Source organism: Capra hircus, chromosome 21 (genome assembly GCF_001704415.2).
Source record: "Capra hircus breed San Clemente chromosome 21, ASM170441v1, whole genome shotgun sequence".
NCBI lineage: Eukaryota > Metazoa > Chordata > Mammalia > Artiodactyla > Bovidae > Capra > Capra hircus.
The window spans coordinates 31,405,867-31,430,642 of record NC_030828.1 but is presented as its reverse complement, the minus strand read 5'-3'; the positions used below and the strand labels follow the sequence as shown (position 1 = coordinate 31,430,642).

At 37.2% G+C, this 24,776-nt stretch overlaps 1 protein-coding gene across 2 annotated transcripts in view; it reads left to right on the top strand.

The window, feature by feature from the left end:
* SCAPER (S-phase cyclin A associated protein in the ER) overlaps positions 1-24,776 on the top strand; it is a 400,712-nt gene that overhangs the window by 165,129 nt on the left and 210,807 nt on the right. For both annotated transcript variants that reach the window (XM_018066270.1, XM_018066269.1), the window contains exons 21-22: positions 1,227-1,363; positions 18,665-18,730. In XM_018066270.1, coding sequence (XP_017921759.1) covers positions 1,227-1,363; positions 18,665-18,730 — 203 coding nt within the window. The remainder of the gene's footprint in view (positions 1-1,226; positions 1,364-18,664; positions 18,731-24,776) is intronic.

Below are 24,776 nucleotides of genomic sequence, written 5' to 3'. Positions count from 1 at the left end.
ATACTCCACTTACGTGGAGATTTTCAGTAGATAGTTTGATATAGGAATAGAGTTCAGGGGAGAAGTCTGGATTAGAGATAAAAATTTGGGAATTGCCTCTGTGAATGATATCTCAAGTCACTGCAGTTAATAAATAAGTTTGAATAGAGAAGAAGGAAGTTATAAGTCTGAGATGTTTAATATTTATCAGTCAAGAAGAGGAAAAGGATCCACCAAAGAAGAGTTAAAAGGTACATGGAGTTAGGAGGAGAGTGTGATATCTAGAAACCTAGTGAAGAAAATGTGTCAGGGAGGAAGAAGTGATCTATGGTTCTAATGATGTTGGAAATTTAAGGGGAGGGTCTAAAATAATTTCTGGGAGGGAGAATGTAGACAAAGTAGACTAAGGTTGCTCGATTGCCTGGCAGTTCTAGAGCCCATTTGAGGTGTAATGTCATAAATTCAAACTGAGATCTTGTCACCATGGTTTGTAATTATAGCCATATTAATCTGCTCAGTTATGAGTACAAAGTAGAGAAAGAGTTAGCTTGAGGGTTGAGGTTTTTCCATGCAGGTATGAAAGAGGAATAGAGGGACAAGGGAGTTGTGTACATGCAGGAGAGTAATAATAATGAGGTGCCATAAAATCCAAGATGGCTAAGGAGGGAAGTGGGGCCAAACTGTGTACTTGAGCCAGACCAAATTTCTGCTGCCACTAGCCACGTTCTGCTTTCTCACCTCTGCCTGTTTTCTGGAATGCCTACTCCTTTCTTCTTCCTGCCACCTTTCACAACTACCAGCCCAAACAAACACACACATACCCAATATCCACATGTTCAAATTCAATCCATCCTTCAAGGGATAGCAGACATGGTGCTTCCTTCTTAAAATCTTTCCTCCTTGCCCCAAGTGATCTTGTTTCCCCTTTTGCGCTCCTGTAGGACCAAGCTGGGTTTAATAGATTTGAGTATGGTATTTTACCTCTTCTGTTGCAGTGTGGAGTTGCAGGGCACTTGAGTGTGTCCCTGTATCCTTGGCATTTAGCTCAGTTGATGTGCAGCAAAGTTTGACAGGTCAATGAAAGTCTCAAGTAAAATGATTTCTTCAGTGTTTACCAAAGCAGTTTTTGAAGCCAGTATTTCCTAGAGATTACTTTTACTTTCATCTGTGTATTCTTTTATAGTCACTGTAGTCTGTAGCAGTGCTATTGTTGTTTTTAATTATTATTTCGTGTATTTATCTTGCAGGAGCACCTTTCCTTAAAGAAATATGTTATTGACATTGTGGTTGAAAGTACAGCTCCACCAGAGCCTTTGAAAGATGGAGAAGAGAGGCAGAAAAATAAGAAGAAAGCCAAAAAGATAAAAGCACGGATGAACTTCAGGTACCATGAAAAGAAAAAAGTGAAATTGTTAGTTTGTTGGTCATGTCTGACTCCTTGTGACCCCGTGGACTGTAGCTCACCAGACTCCTCTGTCCATGGAATTCTCCAGGCAAGAATACTGGAGTTGGTAGCCACTTCACCTCTAGAGGATCTTCCTAATCTAGGGATCAAACCTGGGTGTCCTGCATGGCAGGTGGATTCTTTACTGGCCAGGCCACCAGGGAAGCCCCCAGGTGCTATAAATATGCTTAAAAACAAAGAAAAAGTTTTAGTGGTGTAACATTTTTAATGTAAATCCAAGGAAGACTCTCTGCCCCTCCCCAAAAGTTTAAACTTGTTTGCTTCAAGAAAGCCTTGAAAATAATACTGATGATCCTAATTTATAGCCACTTTCTTTGATTGAGAAAGAAAACTGAATATCGATCTAAAGCCCTTGCTTTCACCTGTTAAGAGCTCTTCTTATAATTGGATGCCAAAGCCCTGCCAAACTTGTGCCTCCTTCAGCATACAATAGTATGTTTAAGTATGTGTAAACCAAGCCTATTTTTCTTTCCAACTATTGATTTTTAAATGAAGTATCAAAGAAAATCAATAGCAATCAACAAATAGAAGTCTGCTGGCTGTAGTGTCAAATCCCATGACTAGGTTTAATCAATTTGGTTGCCTGTCACAACAAGAGAAAGTTCAAGAAATATCTTGAAATGGAAAGTGAGTTGTCAGACCTGTAGTTTATCATCAGCCTCCAAAGTGACATCTGAGGATCAGACAGCTGTGTAGTACATCATTACCTCACAAGCTCTGAGCATCATTTGATGACTGATGAGTCTTGTTCCAGGACACAAGTGTAGTTCCTCCTTAGAAAATAATTATTTGCTATTTGAAGAAAGGTTGTCTGAATATGTTGTTACACCTTTATTCCTAAATAGTTAGAAAAAGAGAAGCTTGAACTATGGAATTATAGGAACACAGGTCTAGAATAACGGTGAACAGGTACTCTCTCTCCATCGTTTCCAATTTCAGATTGTAATTAAAAGAAGATGTCCATTTCATCTTATATAATCAGTGGAAACTTGAGAGTACTCATTCGAGCAAAGAATAGAAAAGGCTTTTTTGGTTGGGTTTTTTTTTTTTTTTAGTTCCTTGAACTTTCTAAGAATAGTTTTACAGTATATACTTTAGGGTGTTACTGACCTTCGTTTCTAGTTTATGCTGAGAACTTGCTGACCTCCAGAAATGGTATTGAGTCCGTTCTTTGGACCTTTCTCTTTTTCCTCTAGGTACACATTCCTTTGGTTAGTTCACCAGGTGTTTGTCTTTCAATATTCTCCACCTGTTGATGACTACTAGTTTTATATCTCTTTAGTTGTACTCAAATTTAGTGTGTCCAAAACAAGTTCCTGCTTTCTTCTCTGCATCTGCCCTCCAAAACCTCTCCTTTCTAGTTTTCTCTATATTAATAACCAGGTAACTCTGTTCTAGTTGTGTATGCCAGAACCCTTGAAATTGTCCTTAACCTTTTTCTCTCTCCCACGTCTCATCCAGCCTAACTGCAAATCATGTTAGCTTTCCGGTAAAGTACATTCAGAGACTCTTTCTCTAGCATCACTACCTTCCCCCTCAGTCAAGCCTCCGTCATATCTCACCTGGGTTATTGCAGCACTTCCCTGACTAGTCTCTGTTTCTGTCCTTGGCTTTCACAGTCTATTCTAAACATGCTGGCCAAAGGGCACCTGTTCACATGTCAGATCATGTCACTTCTCTTCTCAAAGCCTCAGGGCTTTTACACTCCAGTTTTCCTCTTTCTGGACTGCTCTCCCACGTATATCCATAGAGCTTTGCACGGTTACCTCCTTCAGGTCTTTGCTCAAATGTTAACCTTTTCAGTGAGGCTGTCCTTCAGGCCCTGATATATATATATATATATACTCCATTGTGTATATGTACCACAGCTTTCTTATCCATTCATCTGCTGATGGACATCTATATATATATAGTAATACTAGGTTATTAAAGGAAATCTTTAAATTATAGGAAAAATCCTATAATTCTGATGCTGCTAATTTTTTGGCATATGTGTATCCTTTTTATGCTTACATACCTGTATCAATAACTTTTTTATTGCAGTATGATTTACATAAGTGAATGTAGAGATCTCTAATATACAGTTTGTTGAGTTTTGTCAAACCTGCGTACTCACGTATAATCTGTAAAAGCCTTTGCATTGTTTCACAGTGTCTTTGTGTCTCTTTCCAGTCAGTTTTCACCACCCTTGGCTCTTGGTCACCACTGACCTGCTTTCTCTCATCATAGGTTAGTTTTTCCTATTCTAGAAATACATGCAAATGAAGCCTTTGTGGCTGACTTCTCTTACTAAGTACAGTTGATCCTTGAACAATGAGAGTGTTAGGAGCACTGACTCTCCTTTCAGTCAAAAAATCCACACATAGCTTACAGTTGGTGCTCCATATCTGCAGTTCCTCTGTTGGCTAAACCTCCACACATGTGATGGACGCCTGACTGAGGGGGGGAGGTAGTGGTGCTGGAGAAAGACAGTCTCTGAATGTACTTTACAGCAAAGCTAACATGATTTGCAGTTAGGCTGCATGATTTGCAGTTTGACCAACTGGGCATTGTGTAGTTCTGTGGTATTTACTCTTGAAAGCAATCCAAGTATAAGTAGACCCATGTAGTTCAGTGCCATGTTGTTCAAGGGCCAACTGTATACCATTTTTGAGATATATCTGACTTGTGTGTAGTTTGTTTTTCTTCATTGCTGAACATACCATTGTGTGCATATTCCATAAATTTTTATCTGTTCATCTGTTAATAGACATTTGAGTTTTCACTTATTTGGCATTTATAAATTAACCTTCTATCAAGTCTTTAGGTGTATTTGCATTCTCCTTTCTCTTGGATAAATACTTAAAACTGAAACTCCACATTTTTTTCACAGTGGTGGTACTATTTTACACTTCCATCAGCAATCTGGTGGACTCCCAGTAGCTCAACATTTGTCAATACTTGGTATTTTTAATTTTTAAAATTTTAGTCTTTATTCCAGTGTGAGCATAGTTGTATCTCGTGATTCTAACTTGCACTTCCTTAGTGATTAATAATATGTATTGAGTATCTTTCCATGTAACTTTTCACCATTCATATCTTCCCTTATGACGTGTCTTTGAAGGTTTTTGCCCATTTTAAAAGTTGAGTTGTTTGTCATTTTATCTTTGAGTTGTTTATACATTCTAGATACATGTTCTTTGCCAGTTATGTGTTTTGTGAATTTTTTTCTGAATCTGGAGCTTGGCTATACATTTTGTTAGCAATAGCTGTTGATAAGCAAACGTATTTTTCATCGTGATGATGTCTATTTTATCAATATGTTCTTTTTAGGTCTTGTGCTTTCTGGGTTCTAAGAGATTTTTGTCTGATGAAAAGTTAAAAAACCTTTGTATTTTTTTTCTAGAAGCCTTGTAATTTTAGTTTTGGCATTTAGATTTATGATCCAGCTCAAACAAATTAGTGAGTATGATATGAAGAATAGGTCCAAATTTCTTTTTCTCTATAGCTAGTCAGTTGTTCCAACACTATCCACAGAAAAGATTTCCATCCCCATTACAATGTTTTAATACTTTGGTTAAAAAAAAATCTCCCCTCGTGAGTAAGTCTATTTCTGGACTCTCCTATTCTACCCTGTTTTTCTGTTTTGACACCTAATAAAAAATATAAGTCACCCCATGAAGTCTGAATCTACTTCTGGTCTGTTCTCGTCCATTATTTTGTTCCTTTTCACACTGTCTTGATCACAGTAGCTTTGTAGTAGGTCTTAAAATAAAGCAAAGAAGTCTTCAACTTTGTTTTCTTTTTGAAGTTTTGTTTTTCCAATGTCTTCAGTTCAGTTCAGTTCAGTTGCTCAGTCATGTCTGACTCTTTGTGACCCCATGAATCACAGCATGCCAGGCCTCCCTGTCCATCACCAACTCCAGAGTTCACGCAAACTCACGTCCATTGAGTTGGTGACGCCATCCAGCCATCTCATCTTCTGTCGTCCCTTTCTCCTCCTGCCCCAATCCCTCCCAGCATCAGAGTCTTTTCCAATGAGTCAACTCTTCGCATGAGGTGGCCAAAGTACTGGAATTTCAGCTTTAGCATCATTCCTTCCAAGGAACACCCAGGGCTGATCTCCTTTAGGATGGACTGGTTGAATCTCCTTGCAGTCCAAGGGACTCTCCAGAGTCTTCTCCACCACCACAGTTCAAAAGCATCAATTCTTTGGCACTTAGCTTTCTTCACAGTCCAACTCTCGCATCTATACATGACCACTGGAAAAACCATAGCCTTGACTATACAGACCTTTGTTGGCCAAGTAATGTCTCTGCTTTTGAATATGCTATCTAGGTTGGTCATAACGTTTCTTCCAATGAGTAAGCATCTTTTAAGGTCTCGGATTTTCACAAAAATATTAAGATCAATTTTTAGTATCTAAAATTAAAAAGTCTCTTGGGATTTTGATTGGCATTAGACTGATCTGTAGATAAGCTTAGGAAGAAAGGATATCCTGATAATTTTGGATCTTCCAATTCATGATGAGATATGTATCTGCATTTGTTTAGAGCTTATTTAATTTCTCCAGTAGTTTTTTGTAATTTTCAGTTTAAATGCTTTACAAATACTTCATTAAATTTATCCTAGTATTTTAAGTTTTTGTTGCTATTGAAAATTATATTTGTAATATTTTTTGTTGTGAGCATATAGACAGAATTACTATTTGTATATTCACTAGATATTGGGACCTTTCCAAATAGATTTATGAGCTCTAATAGTTTTATAAATTTATAAGATTTCTTTATGTACGTAAACATATCAGAATAAAATCAATTTTATTTGTTTTTTTTTTCCTACTTAGTATACGGTTTATTTTTTTCTATTGTCTATTGCACTGTGTTGCACCTTCTACAAAATATGAAACAGACGCTTTGGAGCTGATCTTAGGGAGAAAGCAGTAGGGTTTTCACTCTGTTATATTAGCTATAACATCACGCCTTACAGTTTGTGTAGATGTCATTTCTCAGATTGAGGGAGCTTTATTCTATTCTTAACTTCCTGAGTGTTTTTTTCTTAGATTGATATACCATATTCTCAAATGCCTTTTCTACATCTGTTGAAATGCACTCTTTCATTTTATCAGTTTGGTGCATTATGTTGACTTGTTATGGCAGCGTTAGTGAGATATAATTTGCATCCTCTGTGGAGATCAGTACTGGGGTAGGGAAACCTGAACTATAATTGATGACTCTCCAGATGTTCAAGGTGGACGAATATGGGAGTCAGAACTACACGAGATCCCCACACTTCTGTGTACTTCACTTCTAAGAGCTTGATCAGGTTCTCAAAGTGAGTATCACAGCAAAATGCTTTTGCTTCCAGCAGGGAATAAGGAACTGTTTTGAAATACGCCAGAGCATTTTGTTCTTCTTAAAAATGTCTGCCTTCCCACCATCACCCTGTTACCAATATGAGACTGAAATAAAATAATAGGCTAATACCACTGATGAACATAGATGCAAAAATCCTCAACAATATTCTGTCAAGCTGAATCCAACAATACATTAAAAGGAGATTAAGTGGGTTTAATCTCACGGATTTAAGGATTTTTTAGCATCCCTAAATCAATCAGTGTGGTACAACATATTAACAAATTGAAGAGTAGAAATCATTATGATCATCTCAGTAGATGCAGAAAAAGCTTTTGCTAAAATCTAGCATCCATTTATGATAAAAAAAAATGCTCTTCACAAAGTGGGCATAGAGGAAACCTACCTCAACATAATAAAGGCAACATATGACAAACCCATAACTAACATCATATGCAATGGTGAAAATCTGAAAGCATTTCCTCTAATATCAGGAGCAAGAAAAGGGTGTCCATTCTTGCCATTTTTATTCAGCAAAGTTTTGGAAGTCCCTGCTATAGCAGTCAGAGAAGAAAAAGGAATCCAAACTGGAAAAGAAGTAAAACCGTCAATGTTTGCAGGTGACATCATAGTATACATAGAGAAAGATGCTACCAGAAAACTACTAGAGTCCATCAGTGAATTTGATAAAGTTGCAGCATACACAGTTAATACACAGAAATCTATTGCTTTTCCATCCACTGACAATGAAAAATCAGAAAGAGAAATTAAAGAAACAATCCCGTTTATCATTGCATCAAAAATAATACCTTGGAATAAATCTGCCTAAGGAGGCAAAAGACCTGTACTCTGAACAGCATAAGGCACTGATGAAAGAAATCAAAGATGACACAAGCAGATGGAAAGATATACCATGTTCTTGGATTGGAAGAGTCAATATTGTCAAAATGACTGTGCTTCCCAAGGCAATCTACAGATTCAGTGCAGTTCTTATCAAATTACCAGTAACATTTTTCACAGAACTAGAATCAAAATTTTTTAATTTGCAGTTTGATACAAAAGACCCTGAATAGACAAAGCAATCTTGAAAAAGAAAAATGGAGCTGTAGGAATCAGGCACCTTCAGACTATACTATATAGCTACAGTAATCAAGACAATATGGTACTGGCACAAAAACGAAAATAAGGTCAACGATGCAGGAAGGAAAAGTCCAGAGACAGTCTCATGCACCTGTGGTCACCTAATCTATGACAAATGAGGCAAGAATATACAGTGGAGAAAAGACAGTCTCTTCAATAAATGTTTCTTGGAAAGCTAACCACTATCTGTAAAAGAATGAAATTAAAACACTCCCTAACACTATACACAAAATTAAATTCAAAATGGATAAAAGATCTAAATGTAGGACGTGACACTATAAAACTCCTAGAGAAAAACATAGGAAAAACACTTTTTGATGTAAATGGGACCTACTTAAAAGCTTTTGCACAGCAAAGGAAAGCATAAACAAGAGGAAAAGACAGTCTACAGAATGGGAGAAAATATTTGCAAACAAAGCAATGGACAAAAGATTAATCTCCAAAGTATACAAACAGCTCATGCAGCTTAGTATCAAGACCTAACTAGACATTTTATCGAAGAAGACATACTGGTGGCCAAGACATACATGAAAAAGATGCTCAACATTACTAATTTTATTAGAGAAATGAAATCAAAACTATAATGAGGTATCACCTCACACCAATCAGAATGGCCATCAACAAAAGATCTACAAACGATAAATGCTGGTGAGGGTGCAGAGAAAAGGAAACCCACTTGCACTGTTGGTGGGAATGTAAATTGATATGCCACTATGGAGAACAGTAATGTGCTGCTGCTGCTAAGTCGCTTCAGTCGTGTCTGACTCTGTGCGGCTCCTCTGTCCGTGGGATTCTCCGGGCAAGAATACTGGAGTGGGTTGCCATTTCCTCCTCCAATGTATGCATGCATGCTAAGTCGCTTCAGCCATGTCTGACTCTATGGACAGCACCAGGCTCCTCTGTCCACAGGATTCAGGATTCTGAAGAATACTGGAGTGGGTTGCCATTTCCTTCTCCCGAACAGTAATGTAGTTTCCTTAAAAAAGCTAAAAATAGAACTACCATATGACCCACTACCAATCCCACTACTGGACATATAACTGAGAAAGCCATAATTAAAAAAGACGCATGTACCCCAGGGTTCACTGAAGCACTGTTTACCATAACCAGGGTACGGAAAAAACCTAAATTTCCATTGACAGATGAATGGATAAAGAAGATGTGGTACATATATATAATGGAATTTTAATCAACCGTAAAAAGAATGAAATTGGGTCATTTGTAGAGATGTGGACGGACCTAGAATATATCATACAAAGTGAAATAAGTTAGAGGAAAACAAATATCAGATAGTAACACATATATGTGGAGTCTAGAGAAATGGTACTGATGATCCTATTTGCAGAGCAGAATAGAAACGCAGATGTAGAGAACATGTGAACACATTCGGGGAGGGGGAGAGTGGGATGAACTGAGAGATTAAGGTTGACATAAATACACCATCATGTGTAAAATGGTTAGGTAGTAGGAACATGATGTATAGAACACCACAGCTTGGTGTTCTGTGATGACTTGGATGGTGGAATGTGAGGGAAGGAAGATCAAGAGGGAGGGTATATATGTATACAGATAGCTGATTCACTTCATTGTACAGCAGAGATTAACACAACATTGGAAAGCAATTATACTGCAGTTAAAAAAAGAAAGAATGAAATAATGCTACTTGCAGCAACACAGATGGACCTGGAGATTATCATACTAAGTGAGTGATGTAAGTCAGAGAAAGACAAATCTCATATATCACTTATGTGTAGAATCTAAAAAATGATACAAGTGAACATATTTATGAAACAGAAAGGAACGCACAGACATAGAAAAGAAACTTATGGTTTTCAAATGCGATAGTAGTGGGGGGGATAGATTAGTAGTTTGAGATTAACATTTACATAACTATTATATATAAAATAAACTACAAGGATCTACAGTATAGCACAGGAAACTGTACTCAATATCTTGTAATAACCAATAATATAAAATAATCTGAAAAAGAAAAAATACATTATATGTATCACTGAGTCATTTTGTTGTACAAAATTGTAGAGTAACTATAATTCAATTTTTAAAAAGAGGGTGAAAGTGAAAGTCGCCCAGTCATGTCCAGCTCTTTGCAACCCCATGGACTGTAGCCTGCCAGGCTCCTCTGTCCATGGAATTCTCTAAGCAAGAGTAATGGAATGGGTTGCCATTCCCTTCTCCAGGGCATCTTCCCGACCCAGGGATCAAACCTAGGTCTTCTGCTTTGCAGTCAGATTCTTTACTGTCTGAGCCGCCAGGGAAGCCCATCAAAGAGGGTAGTGGCATTTTAGCTTACCCTGGTCATATCTCAACTTCCCAACTCAGCAGAAGCTTTGAAGACAATCAACTGCATCCCTGTTACAGGAACCTAATACTAGAGAAGAACAGATCTTGTACTCAAAGAACCATAGCTGTTTTGACGTCTCTGATGGTTCTCTGAAAGGTTAGTTTTAAGACTTTGTCCTACTTTTGCCTAACTCAGAATTGTCCCAGAGCTGAGGAGGTTACCTGGGGATAATTGTCAAAAACAATTTGAAGGCAAATGTATTAATTGATGATACCTGGTGCAAGGAGGGCATGGCAAGCCACTTCAGTATTCTTGCCTGGAGAATCCCCATGGACAGAGGAGCCTGGCGGGCTACAGTCCATGGGGTTGCAAAGAGTTGGACTTGACTGAGTGACTAAGCACAGCACACAAGTACAAGGATATACAACTAGGATAAATAATTGACTAATAAAAACTTGCAGGGAAAGGTTGAGGATTAAGATGCTTTGGGAAACAAAGGCTTTGAAAATCTCCCACATACTTTGAGAAATCTAGAAGGCCGCATGTATCCCCAGGGATGGGTACATGATTAGAAAAGACCCAAGACAACCCTGGAGTCTTTTCCCTACCTGACCATCAGGCTTTTATGCAAGCAGGAAGTGAGGGCTAAGACACTGTTGTAATCTGCCTGACTGTGTCTTGTTGGCTTGCTGCAACATAGTCACACAGCTCATCTGCAGATACTAGATTGGGACTTTTTGTTGTTATTATTTATGGTGTTCAAAGAAATCTCTTGGATCACTAGCTGATTCCTAAAATAATGGAACCAAGACTTTAGGGGTCATAATGACAAAGAATATAAACTTTAGAATATTAGTTCAGAAAAGTCACTAAACAAGTGTACAACAAGCAAAAACAAACCCTGAGAGGAAAGAGAATCTGATTTCCAGAGTTCCCACATTATAATGCTTAGAATATCTGCTTTTTTAATATGGCATTGATTTTTTTTTTTTTTTTTAGGTAACTTTAAACACTTTATTTTGTATTGCGGTATAGCCAGTTAGTTAACAATGTGGTGGTAGTTTCAGGTGAACAGTGAAAGGGATCAGCCATACATATACATGTATCCATTCTCCCCCAAACCCCCTTTCCATCCAGACTGGCATGTAACATTGAGGGGAGTTCCATGTGCTATACAGGAGGTCTTTGTTGATTATCCATTTTAAATATAGAAGTGTGTTCTTAAGGAAAAGTTGCAAGGCATGCAAAGAAAAAGAAAATTGGCCCATACTTTGAGGGAGGAGGAATTATAGAAAGTGTCCTTGGGGAAGCCCAGACATTGGCCTTCCTAGACAAAGACTTTAAAAATTTTAAATGTACTCAGAGAGGTAAAGGAAACCATGTGGGTGATATCTAACCAACTGGAAAAGGTTAATAATGAGATTAAAAAAATTTTAAAGGAACTAATAAATTTTGTATCTGTAAATTACAAAAATTGAAATGAAAAATTACTTGAAGGGTTCATCAGGTTATTTGAGCAGGTAGAAGAAAGAATTGGTGACCTTGAAAACTATCAATTGAGATTTTCTATAGAAGAGAAAGAAAAACGAATGGGTAAAAGTCAGAGACCTGTGGGACACTACCTGGCATACCAACATAAACATAAGGGGCATCCCAGAAGGAGAGCAGAGAGAGCAAAGGGCAGAGGACATTTGAAGGAATATATCTGAAAATTTTCCAAATTTAATGAAGTATATGAATCTGCAGATCCAGGAAGTTCAACAAACTCAAAGTAGAAGAAACGCAGAGATCCACCTTAAGACACATAATCAAGCACTGGAAGCTAATGACAAAGAAAATCTTAAAAGAGAAACAATTCTCCATATATAAAATATCTGTAGTATAATAACAGTTTATTTCTGTAGGAAAATATGGAGGTCAGAAGCTAGTAGGATAAACATATTCAGTTTCCTGGTAGAAGAAAACAAATTGTCAACCAAGAATTCTGTACTTGGCAAAATTTCAAAAATGAAGGAGAAATTCATACATTTTATGATAAACAATAGCCAAGTGTTTGTCTCTAGTAGACCTGCACTTCAAGACGCACTAAAGGAAATCTTCAGTCTGAGATTGAAAAAAAATGTAGACAGCAACCTGAATACACGCAAAGAAATAAAAAACACTATAGAAATAACTGGTGTAAGTGTAGTATTTTTGTAACTTCTCATTTTTCCTATTTGAATTAAAAGTCACCTGCACAAAATAATAATTATAAACCTATGTTTATGGGCACACACTGTGTAAATCTGTAATTTATAATTTTAGCATAAAGGATAAGTGCTATATTGTTGTTTAGTCGCTAAGTCGTGACTGACCCTTTTGTGATCCCATGGACTATACTCCATCAGGCCCCTCTGTCCATTGGATTTCCCAGCCAAGTATACTGAAGTGGATTACGATTTCCTTCTCCAAGGGATCTTCATGACCCAGGAATTGAACCCGAATCTTCTGCTTGGCTGGCATCTTCTTTACCACTGAGCCACCTGGAAAGTCAAACACTATACAGGAACACTTTTGTATACTACTGAAACTAAGCTGATATTAATTCTAGCTAGATTGTTATGAAATAAGATGTTGATTATAATTTAGGTCACCTACAAAGAAAATAAATAACTAAACAAATATATATGTACGTATATATGCGCGAGGAAATGAGAATGGAATGAAGATGGTACATTTAACACAAGATAAAGTGGTAATGAAGGAAATGGGGGACAAAAGAGAGATTACATAAAATAGCAAAATGGCAGAAGTAAATCTGTCCTTCTTAGTAATTATGTTAAATATAGGTGCATTAAAGACTCCAGTGCTTCCCTGGTGGCTCAGACAGTAAAGAATCTGTTTGCAATACAGGAAACTTGAGTTTGATCCCTGGATCAGGAAGATTCCCTGGGTAAGGGAATGGCAACACACTCCAGTGTTCTTTCCTGGGAAATCCCATGGACAGAGGAGCCAGGCAGGCTAGAGTCCATGGGGTCACAAAGAGTCAGGCATGACTGGGTGACTCACACTTTCATTTCAAAGACTCCAGTGAAAGATACAGGTTGGCAGAATGAATTTTTTTTTAAATGATTCGACTATATGCTATCTACAAGGGACTCACTTATTATATAAGAACCCAGCTGGCTTAATGTGAAATGAAAGAAACAGATACTTCATGAGAAGAATAACCTCTGCAAGATAATGTAGCTAAACTATATTAATATAATACAACATATACATTAAGACCAAAATTGTACAATAAAAGAAGAAGGACATTTTGTAGTGATGAAAGAATGAATCCATCAAAAATATGTAACAATTACAAACATATATGCATGTGAGAAAGCTGCAAAATACATGAAGGGAAAACTGACAGAATTGAGGGGAGAAATAGGCTGTTCATCAGTAATAGTTGGAGATTAAAGCAACTGAAACTCTATACTTTACTGGTAGAAGTACAAATTGGAATGACCCATTTGATAAATATTTTGTAAATTAGGGTTAAGCAGGTGCTTGTCATATAGCCCAGCAACCCTACTTCTGTATTTATCTAAGAGAAATTAAGACATTTATCCATGCAGTGATTTGTCTACAAATCTTCATAGTAGGTAGTAGCCCCAGATTGGAAAGTAAAATATCCAAATGGTAGTGGATAAACAAATTATGGTATCCAAAGAATGGAACACTGTAAAGCAGTGGAAAGGAATAAACTAATAATATATTCAACATTATGAGAGACTCTCAAGAGATTTATTCTAAATGAATTAATTCAGACACAAGAGATTATGTATGATTGTACTGATTTGATATTCATAAAGCTTTAGGGGTAGAAAGTAGACAGCTGGTTGCTAGGAACGAAAGGGTAGGGGAAAGGGAAAGAGAGTTACTGCAAAAACAAATGAAAAAACTTTGTTGGTGGTAGAAATGCTTTATATCATGATTACAGTTTCATTTACATTGTAGGCCCAATTGTGAAAACTCATCAAAATTATAGGTTTAAAACTTCAAGTATTTATTGTATGCAAATTATACTTCAATAAAGCTGACTCAAGAATGAAAAAAATTATAAAGACAAAAAAATGAACATTTTGGAACCAAAGCATGGGGGTGGGGCAGAAAATATTTGAAGTAACGAGTTTTGTGGGGTTTTTTTGAGTAAGAAAAAATGGAAATAAACTATTTGAAATTTGTGACAGTGAGAAAATGAAACTTATGGGGATATAGTTAAAAAAAATTACTCAGAATGAAATTATAGCCGTAAGTTACTTTATCAGTTAAAGTAGAAATGATCTAAACAACTCAAGGATTAGAACAGTGTTCATATCTCCTTCCTGGAAAATGGTATGGATTTATTTATTTTTATTTAACAAATACACATACGGCACTTAAAATGTACTTTATCTTTATAAAGATAAAAACAAGTTAAATAGAAGTTGATAAGATCTAATTCTTTGAGCATATTGGTAACAAAAGAGCCTATGAAAAGGCTAGCCAAAAAAATGGAGTAGATAAATAACCCACATTATGGCTGAGAAAAAATAGAATCATGATAACAAGGAGACTAAAAGTGAGGAAACGTAGTATACAACGTGACACTAATTTAAAATATTAATAAAGTGAGTCGTTATCTTAAGAAGTAAATAATCAGAATTGTAATACTCAGTCTTATCTCTCATTATTCCCATCTTTTAAGCTTTTGCTCCAAGCAAAGGGATCTGCACACAGTTCCCTTAATGTAACTTGTGTTTCCCTCTGTGTCTTCATTATTGCTCACTTCTCTCTCCTGTTAATGGCATTTTCTTTTCGTGTATTCAGATGCTACCTATCTTTCAAGCAGGTACACTTCCCATTGCCTTGAGGAAACTCCCCCTAGCATCTTAGGTGGTAATGAGCACTTGTGACAGTTAACATCTGTTACCTACTCAGCTTTGAGAATTATGTGCCTTTTAATGCTGTATCTTCCTCTTCCTTGTGGAGTATAAATATCTTAAGTAGCTCCACTATGTATATACCTCACCCCTGCTATATATAACTCTTATTATTCCCCATATTCTATCTAGTTTAGTTTATACAGAGTATGAACTTTGGAAATAAGTATTTAATTGATTGTTAAAAGTGAATCAAGACAAAATTCAAGTTAGGAAAAAGTGCTTAACTACCATTTCATGTAGAGTTAGGATATCTTTGGTTAGTATTATAATTTTCTAGTTAAGTGTGCACAAATGGGAGAATGTATTCAGTCTTTTCCACTTGAAGCCTCAGATGAAGAAATGTGTTGATATAATAGACAACTTCTTAAGCCTCAATTTCTTTTCTGTAAAATGAGGGAAAGACATATTTTTTAAGACTTCACAAGACAGTGAGTGTATAGCTCCTGGCTTGTGTGCTTGGAATGCATTGAACCCTACATAATTGCAGTTTTTCCTGCCTTCATATGAGGTCACAGTTGCAAGTACAGTGTGGATATTTCCCCATTTTCATATGCCTTAATATTTTGGCTGAGAGCAATGAGCACATTGAGAGTGTCCCTGGCTCAGGCGGTAAAGAATCTGCTGGCAGTGCAAGAGACTTGACTTCAGTCGCTGGATTGGGAAGATCCCCTGGAGAAGGGAATGGCAACCCACTCTAGCATTCTTGCCTGTAGATGGACAGAGGAGCCTGATGCTACAGTCCATGGGGTCACAGAGTTGGACATGGCAAAGTGACTAACAGTCACTTTCAATGAGTGCGTCATAGAATCTGCCTGCAATGCAGAAGACCCAGGTTCAATCCCTGGATCAGGAAGATCCCCTGGAGAAGAGAATGGCAACCCACTCCAGTATTCTTGCCTGGGAAGTCCTGTGTGCAGAGGAGCCTGGCAGGCTATAGTACGTGGGGTTGCAAAGAGTTGGACATGACTGAGTGATTAACAATTTCACTTTCAATGTGTACATGTAGGTTGAAACATACATAATTTAATGTTTAATTCTAATTTAGTTATTTCTTCATTCCCAAGCATAACCTATGCTAGATTGATTTTTTCTCTCATTAGGCCTGTTTTAATTTGCATCTTTCAGGTTTTTATGAAGCAGTTGTTATTTTTTTTCACCAGTCATCACTGTCTGGATTGGTGTACATTGTAATTAGTTCTTTCACAGATCACTAATTAGAGACTAAACCCTTTGGATGAATGGTCAAAATTTAGATGGTGACCTCTGAAAAGAGAAATTGAAAAATTAAATCATTGTTAATATATTGTCGAAGTGACATTTGCTGATTGTTGACCTATTGATGGCTCTTAAGTGCTGGAACATGCAAGCTGGAGCATAGTTGAACAATGACAGAGAAGTGTTATTAGATTTTTGCAGGCTTTTGGCATTTAGTCAGTATAAACAACAAAAGCAGAACAAAACGAATCTTTGAGTATCTGATCATCATTTCCACTGCCTTTTAAAATTACTTCCAGACTTCAATGACTATTCTTTACACAGAAGAACTGTACTAAAAAGAACTTAATGACCCAGATAACCATGATGGTGTGATCACTCACCTAGAGCCAGACATCCTGGAGTGTGAAGTCAAGTGGGTCTCAGGAAGCAATACTGTGAACAAAGATAGTGGAGGTGCTAGAATTCCAGCTGAGTTATTTAAAATCCTAAAAGATGGTGCTGTGAAAGTGCTGCACTCAATATGTCAGCAAACTTGGAAAATGCAGCAGTGGCCACAGGACTGGAAAAAGTCAGTTTTCATTCCAAACCCAAAGAAGGGCAATGCCAAAGAATGTTCAAACTATTGCACAATTGCACTCATTTCACCTGCTAGTAAGGTAATGCTCAGAATCCTTCTGGCTAGGCTTCAGCAGTACGTGAATCAAAAAATTCCAGATCTACAAGCTGGGTTTAGAAAAGGCAGAGGAACCAGACATCAAATTGCCAACATCTATTGGATCATAGAAAAAGCAAGGAAACTCAAAAAACATCTACTTCTGCTTCATTGACCCTCTAAAGCCTTTGACTGTGTGGATCACAACAAACTGGAAAATTCTGAAAGAGGTGGGAATACCTGTCTTACTTGTCTCCTGAGAAACCTGTATACAGGTCAAGAAGCAACAGTTAGAACAGGACCTGGAACAACAAACAGATTCACAATTGGGAAAGGAGTACATCAAGGCTGCATATTGTCACCCAGCTTATTTAACTTTATGCAGACACATCATGCGAAATGCTGGACTGGTTGAATCACAAGCTAGAATCAAGATTGCCAGGAGAAATATCTACAGCCTCACATATGCAGGTGATACCACCCTAAGAGCAGAAAGCAAAGAGGAGCTAAAGAGCCTCTTGATGAAGATGAAAGAGGAGAGTGAAAAAGCTGTGTTAAAACTCAGCATTCAAAAAACGAAGATCATGGCATCCAGTCCCATTACTTCATGACAAATAGATAGAGAAGCAGTGGGAAAAGTGGCAGATTTTATTTTCTTGGGCTCCAAAATCACTGTGGATAGTGACTGCAGCCTCAGAATGAAAAGACTCTTGCTCCTTGGTAAGTGTCTCCTTGGAAAAACTATATCAAACCTAGATGGCATATTAAAAATCAGAGACATCACTGTGCCAACAAAGGTCCATATAGTCAAAGTTACGGTTTTTCTGGTAGTCATGTACAGATGTGAAAGTTGGACCATAAAGAAGGCTGAGCACAGAAGAACTGATGCTTTTTAATTGTGCTGTTAGCGAAGACTTTTGAGAGTCCCCTGGACTTCATGGAGATCAAACCAGTCAATCTTGAAGGAAATCAACCCTAAATATTCACTGAAAGGACTGATGCTGAAGCTCCAATACTTTGGCCACCTGATGCAAAGAGCCAGCTCTTTGGAAAAGACCTTCATGCTGGGAAAGATTGAGGGCAGAAGGAGAAGGGGGCATCAGAGGATGAGACGGTTGGATGGCATCACCAACTCAATGGACATGTGTTTTTGCAAACTCTGGGAGATGGTGAAGGACAGGGAAGTCTTGCGTGCTGCAGTCCTGTGGGGTCACAAAGAGTTGGACGTGACTTAGCAACTGAACAACAACAACAGTAATTTTGCATTGAATACCTCTTGAGGTACATTGATATTCAGCCATCTCAACCACCTTGTAGAAACTTAATATGGTTTCAAGTTTAATTATGATTTTCACTTTTTGAAAAATAAGCACCATTCTGTACCAAATCCCTAACTCAGAAATGTTTTTTATGATTTTCTATCCTATGAGGAAATACGTATTTTTCAATCTTTTTGGATCACATTTATAGTATTGTAAAGAAGTAGTGTCAGAAATGGAATTGTTAAAAATCAGCATAGTAATATTCTTAATACTGGGAGGGGAAAAACATAGCCAAAGTTTTATTTTGGTATAAAAATTAGCAACAAAATAGCTAACAGTGATAAAACTCTTCTCTCTCCAGGGCCAAGGAATATGAGAGTTTATTGGAAGCAAAAACTTTTGGTTCGGACTCACCCTATAAAGCAAAGTGAGTATTTTAGCCTATATTTTTTTTATTTGTCTCTTTAGTCTCTGCCTATAACAAAAGTTTACCTGCACCATTATCGTTCGCTTGTGGTCGTAGACTTTTGTATCTGATGTCTAGGATTTTATTCTTCTAACACCATATATCCAACTGGGGACGATTTTGCCAGAGGTCATTTGTCTGCATCTGGGGATATGTGATAATATTTTTGTTATCACAGATTGGAAAAACTGGTGCAGCTGCCATCAAGTGAGTAGAGGCCAGGGATGCCATTACACTTTTTTCAGTGCGTGAAATAGTCCTCCGCAGCAAAGGAGTATCTCATTCAAAACATCAGTAGTGCTGAGGTAGAGAAACCCTATTGAACAAAGCAAGTTTCGCCAGGGCTGTACTGATTGTTACTCTGAGGAGATCTCATTCAGGATTGTTGCAGAGGCCACTTGACAGATAAGGATTTAGACTCCACCATTGGATGTAAGCGTAATTTCTAGGTGTGCTAGCTAAGGAAACAAAAACATCATCATTTTGTTTGTCTCAAATAGACTGCCAATAGTGGTGCAGCGAGAGAAGGGTACTCATATAATACTGCTGTTGGGAGTGCAGATCGGTATAGTCTTACTGGAAGGCCGTGTGAATCTGGAGTGCAGGATGTCCACTTTAGTTTTCTTTTACTTTTAAGATCTTTTATTCATTATATATAAGATTAAGTTCCAGTACTTAAAGTTTTATTTTTTAATTATAGTTGTTTACAATGTTATGTTAGTTTCTGATGTACAGAAAAGTAATCCAGTTATACATAACATTGTTTTCAGATTATTTTCCATTATAATTTATTAGAAGATACTGAATGTAGTTCCCTATGCTGTACGGTAGGACATTGTTGTTTATTTTGTATAGTTTGCTGGTCCCAAACTCATCTAATTTATCCCCCTGCTACTTTGGACATCCACTTTAGACTTCATACTGCCCAGTGAAATAATAAAAAATGTGTGCAAATATTTATATACAAAGATAAGTATTTTTGTTACTTTCAATAGTGAAAAACTCAAGAAACAACTTATATGCCACAGATGGAGGAATATCTATAAGCAGTGGTTGGTATAGATTATGCAATAGCATTTTAATGTAGCTGTTATTTACGTTTGTAATAGAATTATTCTTCCCTGTCAGAAATAAGACACCCATCAGGTAATACTTTATTACAGTTTGGGAGCTATGAGCCATTGTTATTTTAAAAGAAAAACAGAAGTATAAAATATTAAAGGCATTAACAAAATTGTCAAGATTATGATCATACTGTATACCTGTAAAACCCAAGAGAATCAAATGAAGAGCTAGTCAAAACAAGAGAATCAATTCAGTAAGATGGCTGATTTCCAAATTTATGTGACACTGTTAATAATAGGTGAGGTTTATGAACCTTTACCTTATGCCAGGCTCTTTACATGTGTTGACTCATTTATTACTCACATCAACACAGTGAATTTCATGAGGAAACTAAGCCCTAAGTAGAGTAAGTAACTTGCCTAAGGTTATGCAGCAGCATATCTAGGATACGAAAGTAGTAGCTTTTCTTTATGATAATCAGAAAATATAAATATCATTTATAATAGCAATAAAAATAAACTTTTAAGAATAAACAAGAAATATGAAGGCTCTACAAAAATAAAAGCATAAAATGCTAACAAGGGATATAAAAAATGACTAATAAAAGTTAAAAGACAAATTGTACTCTTGGATAGAAGACAAAGTATAGTAAATTCTCTTTAAATTCTCCTACAAATATGTGATTTCAATAAAAGAACAACCTTCTTAAAGCTAGAGATAGAAGCATTTTAAAAAACATACAGAAAAATAAAATTTCCAGGAAAAATATTTTTAAAGAGGGGAAATGAAGTAGGATTCAGCTAACAGGTAGTTAAAATAGTTTTGCATTGGCATGTAAATAGTAATACAAATTAATGGACTCGGTTTTTAAAAACAATCTAGAAATGGATCCAAAATTTGAGGAAATTTAATATATGACACAATATAGTGTTGGCAGAGATAGCCAGAAGTTGCTGAGCCATTCTTTAAGGCATGGCCCTTTGCAATATAACTTTGCCACCTCTCCATCAATGAGTGGACTCTTATTAACCTTACTCTTGAATTTGGCCTTTTGACTTGTTCTGATCCCTAGTCTACTACAGAAGCAATATGTGACTTCTGAGTCTTCAGAAGTCTTGAAGCTCTTGCTCACAACTTTGCTTTCTTGTTCCCCTCTGACTGCCATGTAAGGAAGCTTGGGTCAGCCTCCCTGATAACGGATCATTTGGTCATGGTGAATAGCCCTTTTAATATGCTGTTGAATTTGTTCGGCTTGTTCTGTTGAGGGTTTTTGCATAGTGTTCATCAGTGATAGGGGATATCAGGCCAGATCAGGCCTCTGCTTGTGATGTCTCATTGGCCAAGGGAAGTCACTTTGTCAAGTCCTTAGTCACTGTATGAGGAGACTGTTAAGTCATGGCTATGCATTGGAGAAGGAAATGGCAACCCATTCCAGTGTTCTTGCCTGGAGAATCCCAGGGACGGGGGAGCCTGGTGGGCTGCTGTCTCTGGGGTTGCACAGAGTCAGACACAACTGAAGTGACTTAGCAGCAGCAAGATATACTTCAAGGGGGACCTTTAATGTAGTAGTCTGTTGTACAGCTTTCTCTGGATTCTCCTCTTACTTGACTAACTGCTCTTCTTCATTACCTGTTGCCTCATTGTTTCTTGTCTCTTTGAGCTCTGACATTAGCATGCCTTTGTCCTGAGAGTTCAGGTAGAGAATTACTCTGTTGGTAATCTTATTTATTTTCATGACTTTAAACAACTAGTATCCAGATGAACTTTAAATTCATGTCTCTAATCCAGACCTGTCCCCAGAACTCCATTATACAATATCCAGCTTTCATGTTAGCATTTCCACTTGGATGTCTCTCTGTTCACTTGAATGCCTCAGGTGAATATGTGTCAAGGTCAACTCCTAAAATTTGTTTCCAAAACTTACCCCTCCTATTTCTGTTTATCTTAAGAAATGGCAGGTCCATCCTTACATTAAGTCATCTAAAACTTTAGAGTCATCCTTTTTCTCAAAAAACTTAATTATTGTAACTGATTGAAATAGGTAACCAAAAAGGAGATGGAAAGACGTCTCCTTATAAAATTATTCTATTTAATAAATGAAAAGGACTTTCTCCAGTTTCCCTTCCCCCTTCCAGAAAAATTCAGTCCTATTATTGTTAGATGAGAGCACCACCACGCAGCCGTCTGCATGGGCTGGGTGACTGGATGCAGCGGGGGCAGAGGGGTGGCTCTCAGAGCCTGAGTGGACCAAGGAGGGGTGGCCCGGAGTGAAGGTTCAGAGCCGAGCAGAGTACGGGAGCTTCCGTGTGGGGCAGGACACCGTGGCCTGGCGTGGGGAATCAGAGCCCAGTGAGGAGGACAGAGCCATGGACTGTCATCCTTGCCCAGTCTGTCAGGGGAGCCTCATAAAGGCTGTGAAACCCATGCATGGGTGAGAAGAGCAGAGGAGACCTGTGTGGGGAGTCAGAGCCATGCAGGCAGATAATAGTGTGCATAGACAAAGATGGGTGATGCGTTAGGTGGGTATGTCAGGATATGCATGGGTGATGTGTTGTTCACAGAAGTAAATATATTAAGGACGTTGGAAGACATATTGCTCACTGTTAGAGAAGAGAGTTAAAAATTAGACTCAAGGAGAACAGAAAATCCTGCAATGATGAATTGGAATTGTGGATATAAGTTTTAACTTGTATTTTCCAACATATATGTAGAAATAAATATAGATGTAAACTGTAGGGATACACACACACACACACATGACCTTGGAACAATGCAGAGTGGGGTTTAGAGGTACTGACCCTCTGAGCAGTCAAAAATCTGCCTATAACTTTTACAGTCAACCCTTCTCCTCTGAGGTTTTACATTCATGAATTCAACCAACCATGAATCCTGTGGTACACACATAGTGTAAAACATCTGTATAAATGGACCTATACAGTTCAAAGCCCTGTTGCTCGGGCATCATCTTTTTGTATATCTAACTACATATATTTTATATTTATTTATATAAAATAATGTACACACATTTTCTAGATCTTTCCACTATGGGTGAGGGCCTGGGAACAGCAGCACCATGATAGCATTGAGCACATCAGTATGAAGTGTGAGGATGACATAGTTCCCTGAAAGGGTAGATGGGTTCTTTATTCACAAGAAAGGATGCTGGAGGCAACAATAAAAGATGTTCCATATGGGAGGCAATATATGCACACTGGCTTTTTTCATTTTATATGAGGATTTCTTAAACTCTTACATTTAGAAATACAGGCTTAGGCATATAATTTAAAAATGGAAGGGGAACCTGTAGCCTTAAATTTAAACTGTGTACCTCTCAAATAGAGGAGGTTTAAAAGAAAAAACGGAAGTTAATATATTTATGTCTTCCTGCCCATCACACTAAAGAACAATGTTATTTCCTAACATGGACCTAGTTTCCCTTCTTACACTTGTAAATCTTCCCAATGACCCTAATGAACCTCCCCAAACTCTATTGTGATAAAAGATAGGGTTCCTTACAGAGGAGCCGTTACATTTCACATTCACCAGTAACAGATTTGAACTGAGAATTGTTAAAATGTGTTCAAATTTTGAGAAGAAAATATCTGACCTTAAAAAATTCTCCACAAAGCCATTTACCTGTCAGATACTTCTCATGTTCTGGGGTAGGAATTACAAAGCCTTTAGTTTTTCTTTTCATGCTAGAAAAATTATCTGCCAGAATTTACACAAATAGCAGTTTCTGTATTAAAAAACTGCACCCTCTAAACAGCTCCTGTTCTTGCCCTGTAAGGAAACTATAACTTTCAGGAATTGAGTCCTGTGACATTCAATCATTATTTATAGTATGAATCAAAATCGAGTGCTTTTTTTCTTGAGAGGAGCTATGTTATTTGTGGTACTTGGTGGAGGCCAGGAATGAAGCAGAGGTTTAGCTCATGTTACCACAGCATCCCCTTCATTTGGCATTGTTCCTTGAAGGGTAGGTTCATATGAGTCCCAGATTTGATTTACCTCAGGGTGAAATATGAGCCTCTTGTATTCTGTGAATTAAAATGGTCCTTGTGCCTCTCTAAATACCCCTGGTTTTCAGTGGAATGTGAGCATTCTTGGTAAGAGTACTGCTAGATTCATATGCATCTGTTGCCGTGGCTGGATATTTAGTTACATGGTGTGCAGGCTTTATTCAGCCAAGAGCTGAAGTGGCTACTTATCTGTCACACAATGGAGTTTGCTGCCAATATTCGTCCACATGATAAGGTCAGTTACTTTAATCGGATGGGACTCTAGCCCACATTCGATTAGGAGGAAAAGGACTATGTTGCTCTTAGTCTATTTTTGTATTTTTTGATATTTTCAAAATGTTAGATTGCGACTTTCTGTCAGCAAGTAGTAATAAGAGTTGATTATTTATTGATTATTTATTCAATGTCTACTTTAGTGAATGATGTTAGGTACATTACATTAATTATCTCTAATCTTCAGAAGCTCTAAAGAAAAAAATATATGTATATATAATCTCCACTTTTAAGTTGAAGAAATTGAGATTGAGTATTTAAATAACCTCCCCACAGTTTACATAAAGCCTGAATTTAAGCACAGGTATTTCTGATTTTAGAGTTTGTATTTGTTCTGTGACTTATCAAAGTAAACTCCATATGGATAGTTTAGATTTAAATTGGAGTTCACAAGTGCCTTTTGAACTGCAGTTGGTATTGTATTCTTTGAGGAATTAAAGATTTTTATATAAATAGATGAAATTGTGTTCTAGGATATTATTCATTTGTGAATAAAATTTTCTTATTGAATTGACTAGATGGTGCGGAGATAAAGCATGAAACCTGAAGATGAAAGGCATAGGTTCCTAGTTCCAATAGTGCATTTATTAGCCATGAAGCCTTGGGAAAGTCACTTCATCTTCCTAAGCCCTAGCATTCAAACAGGG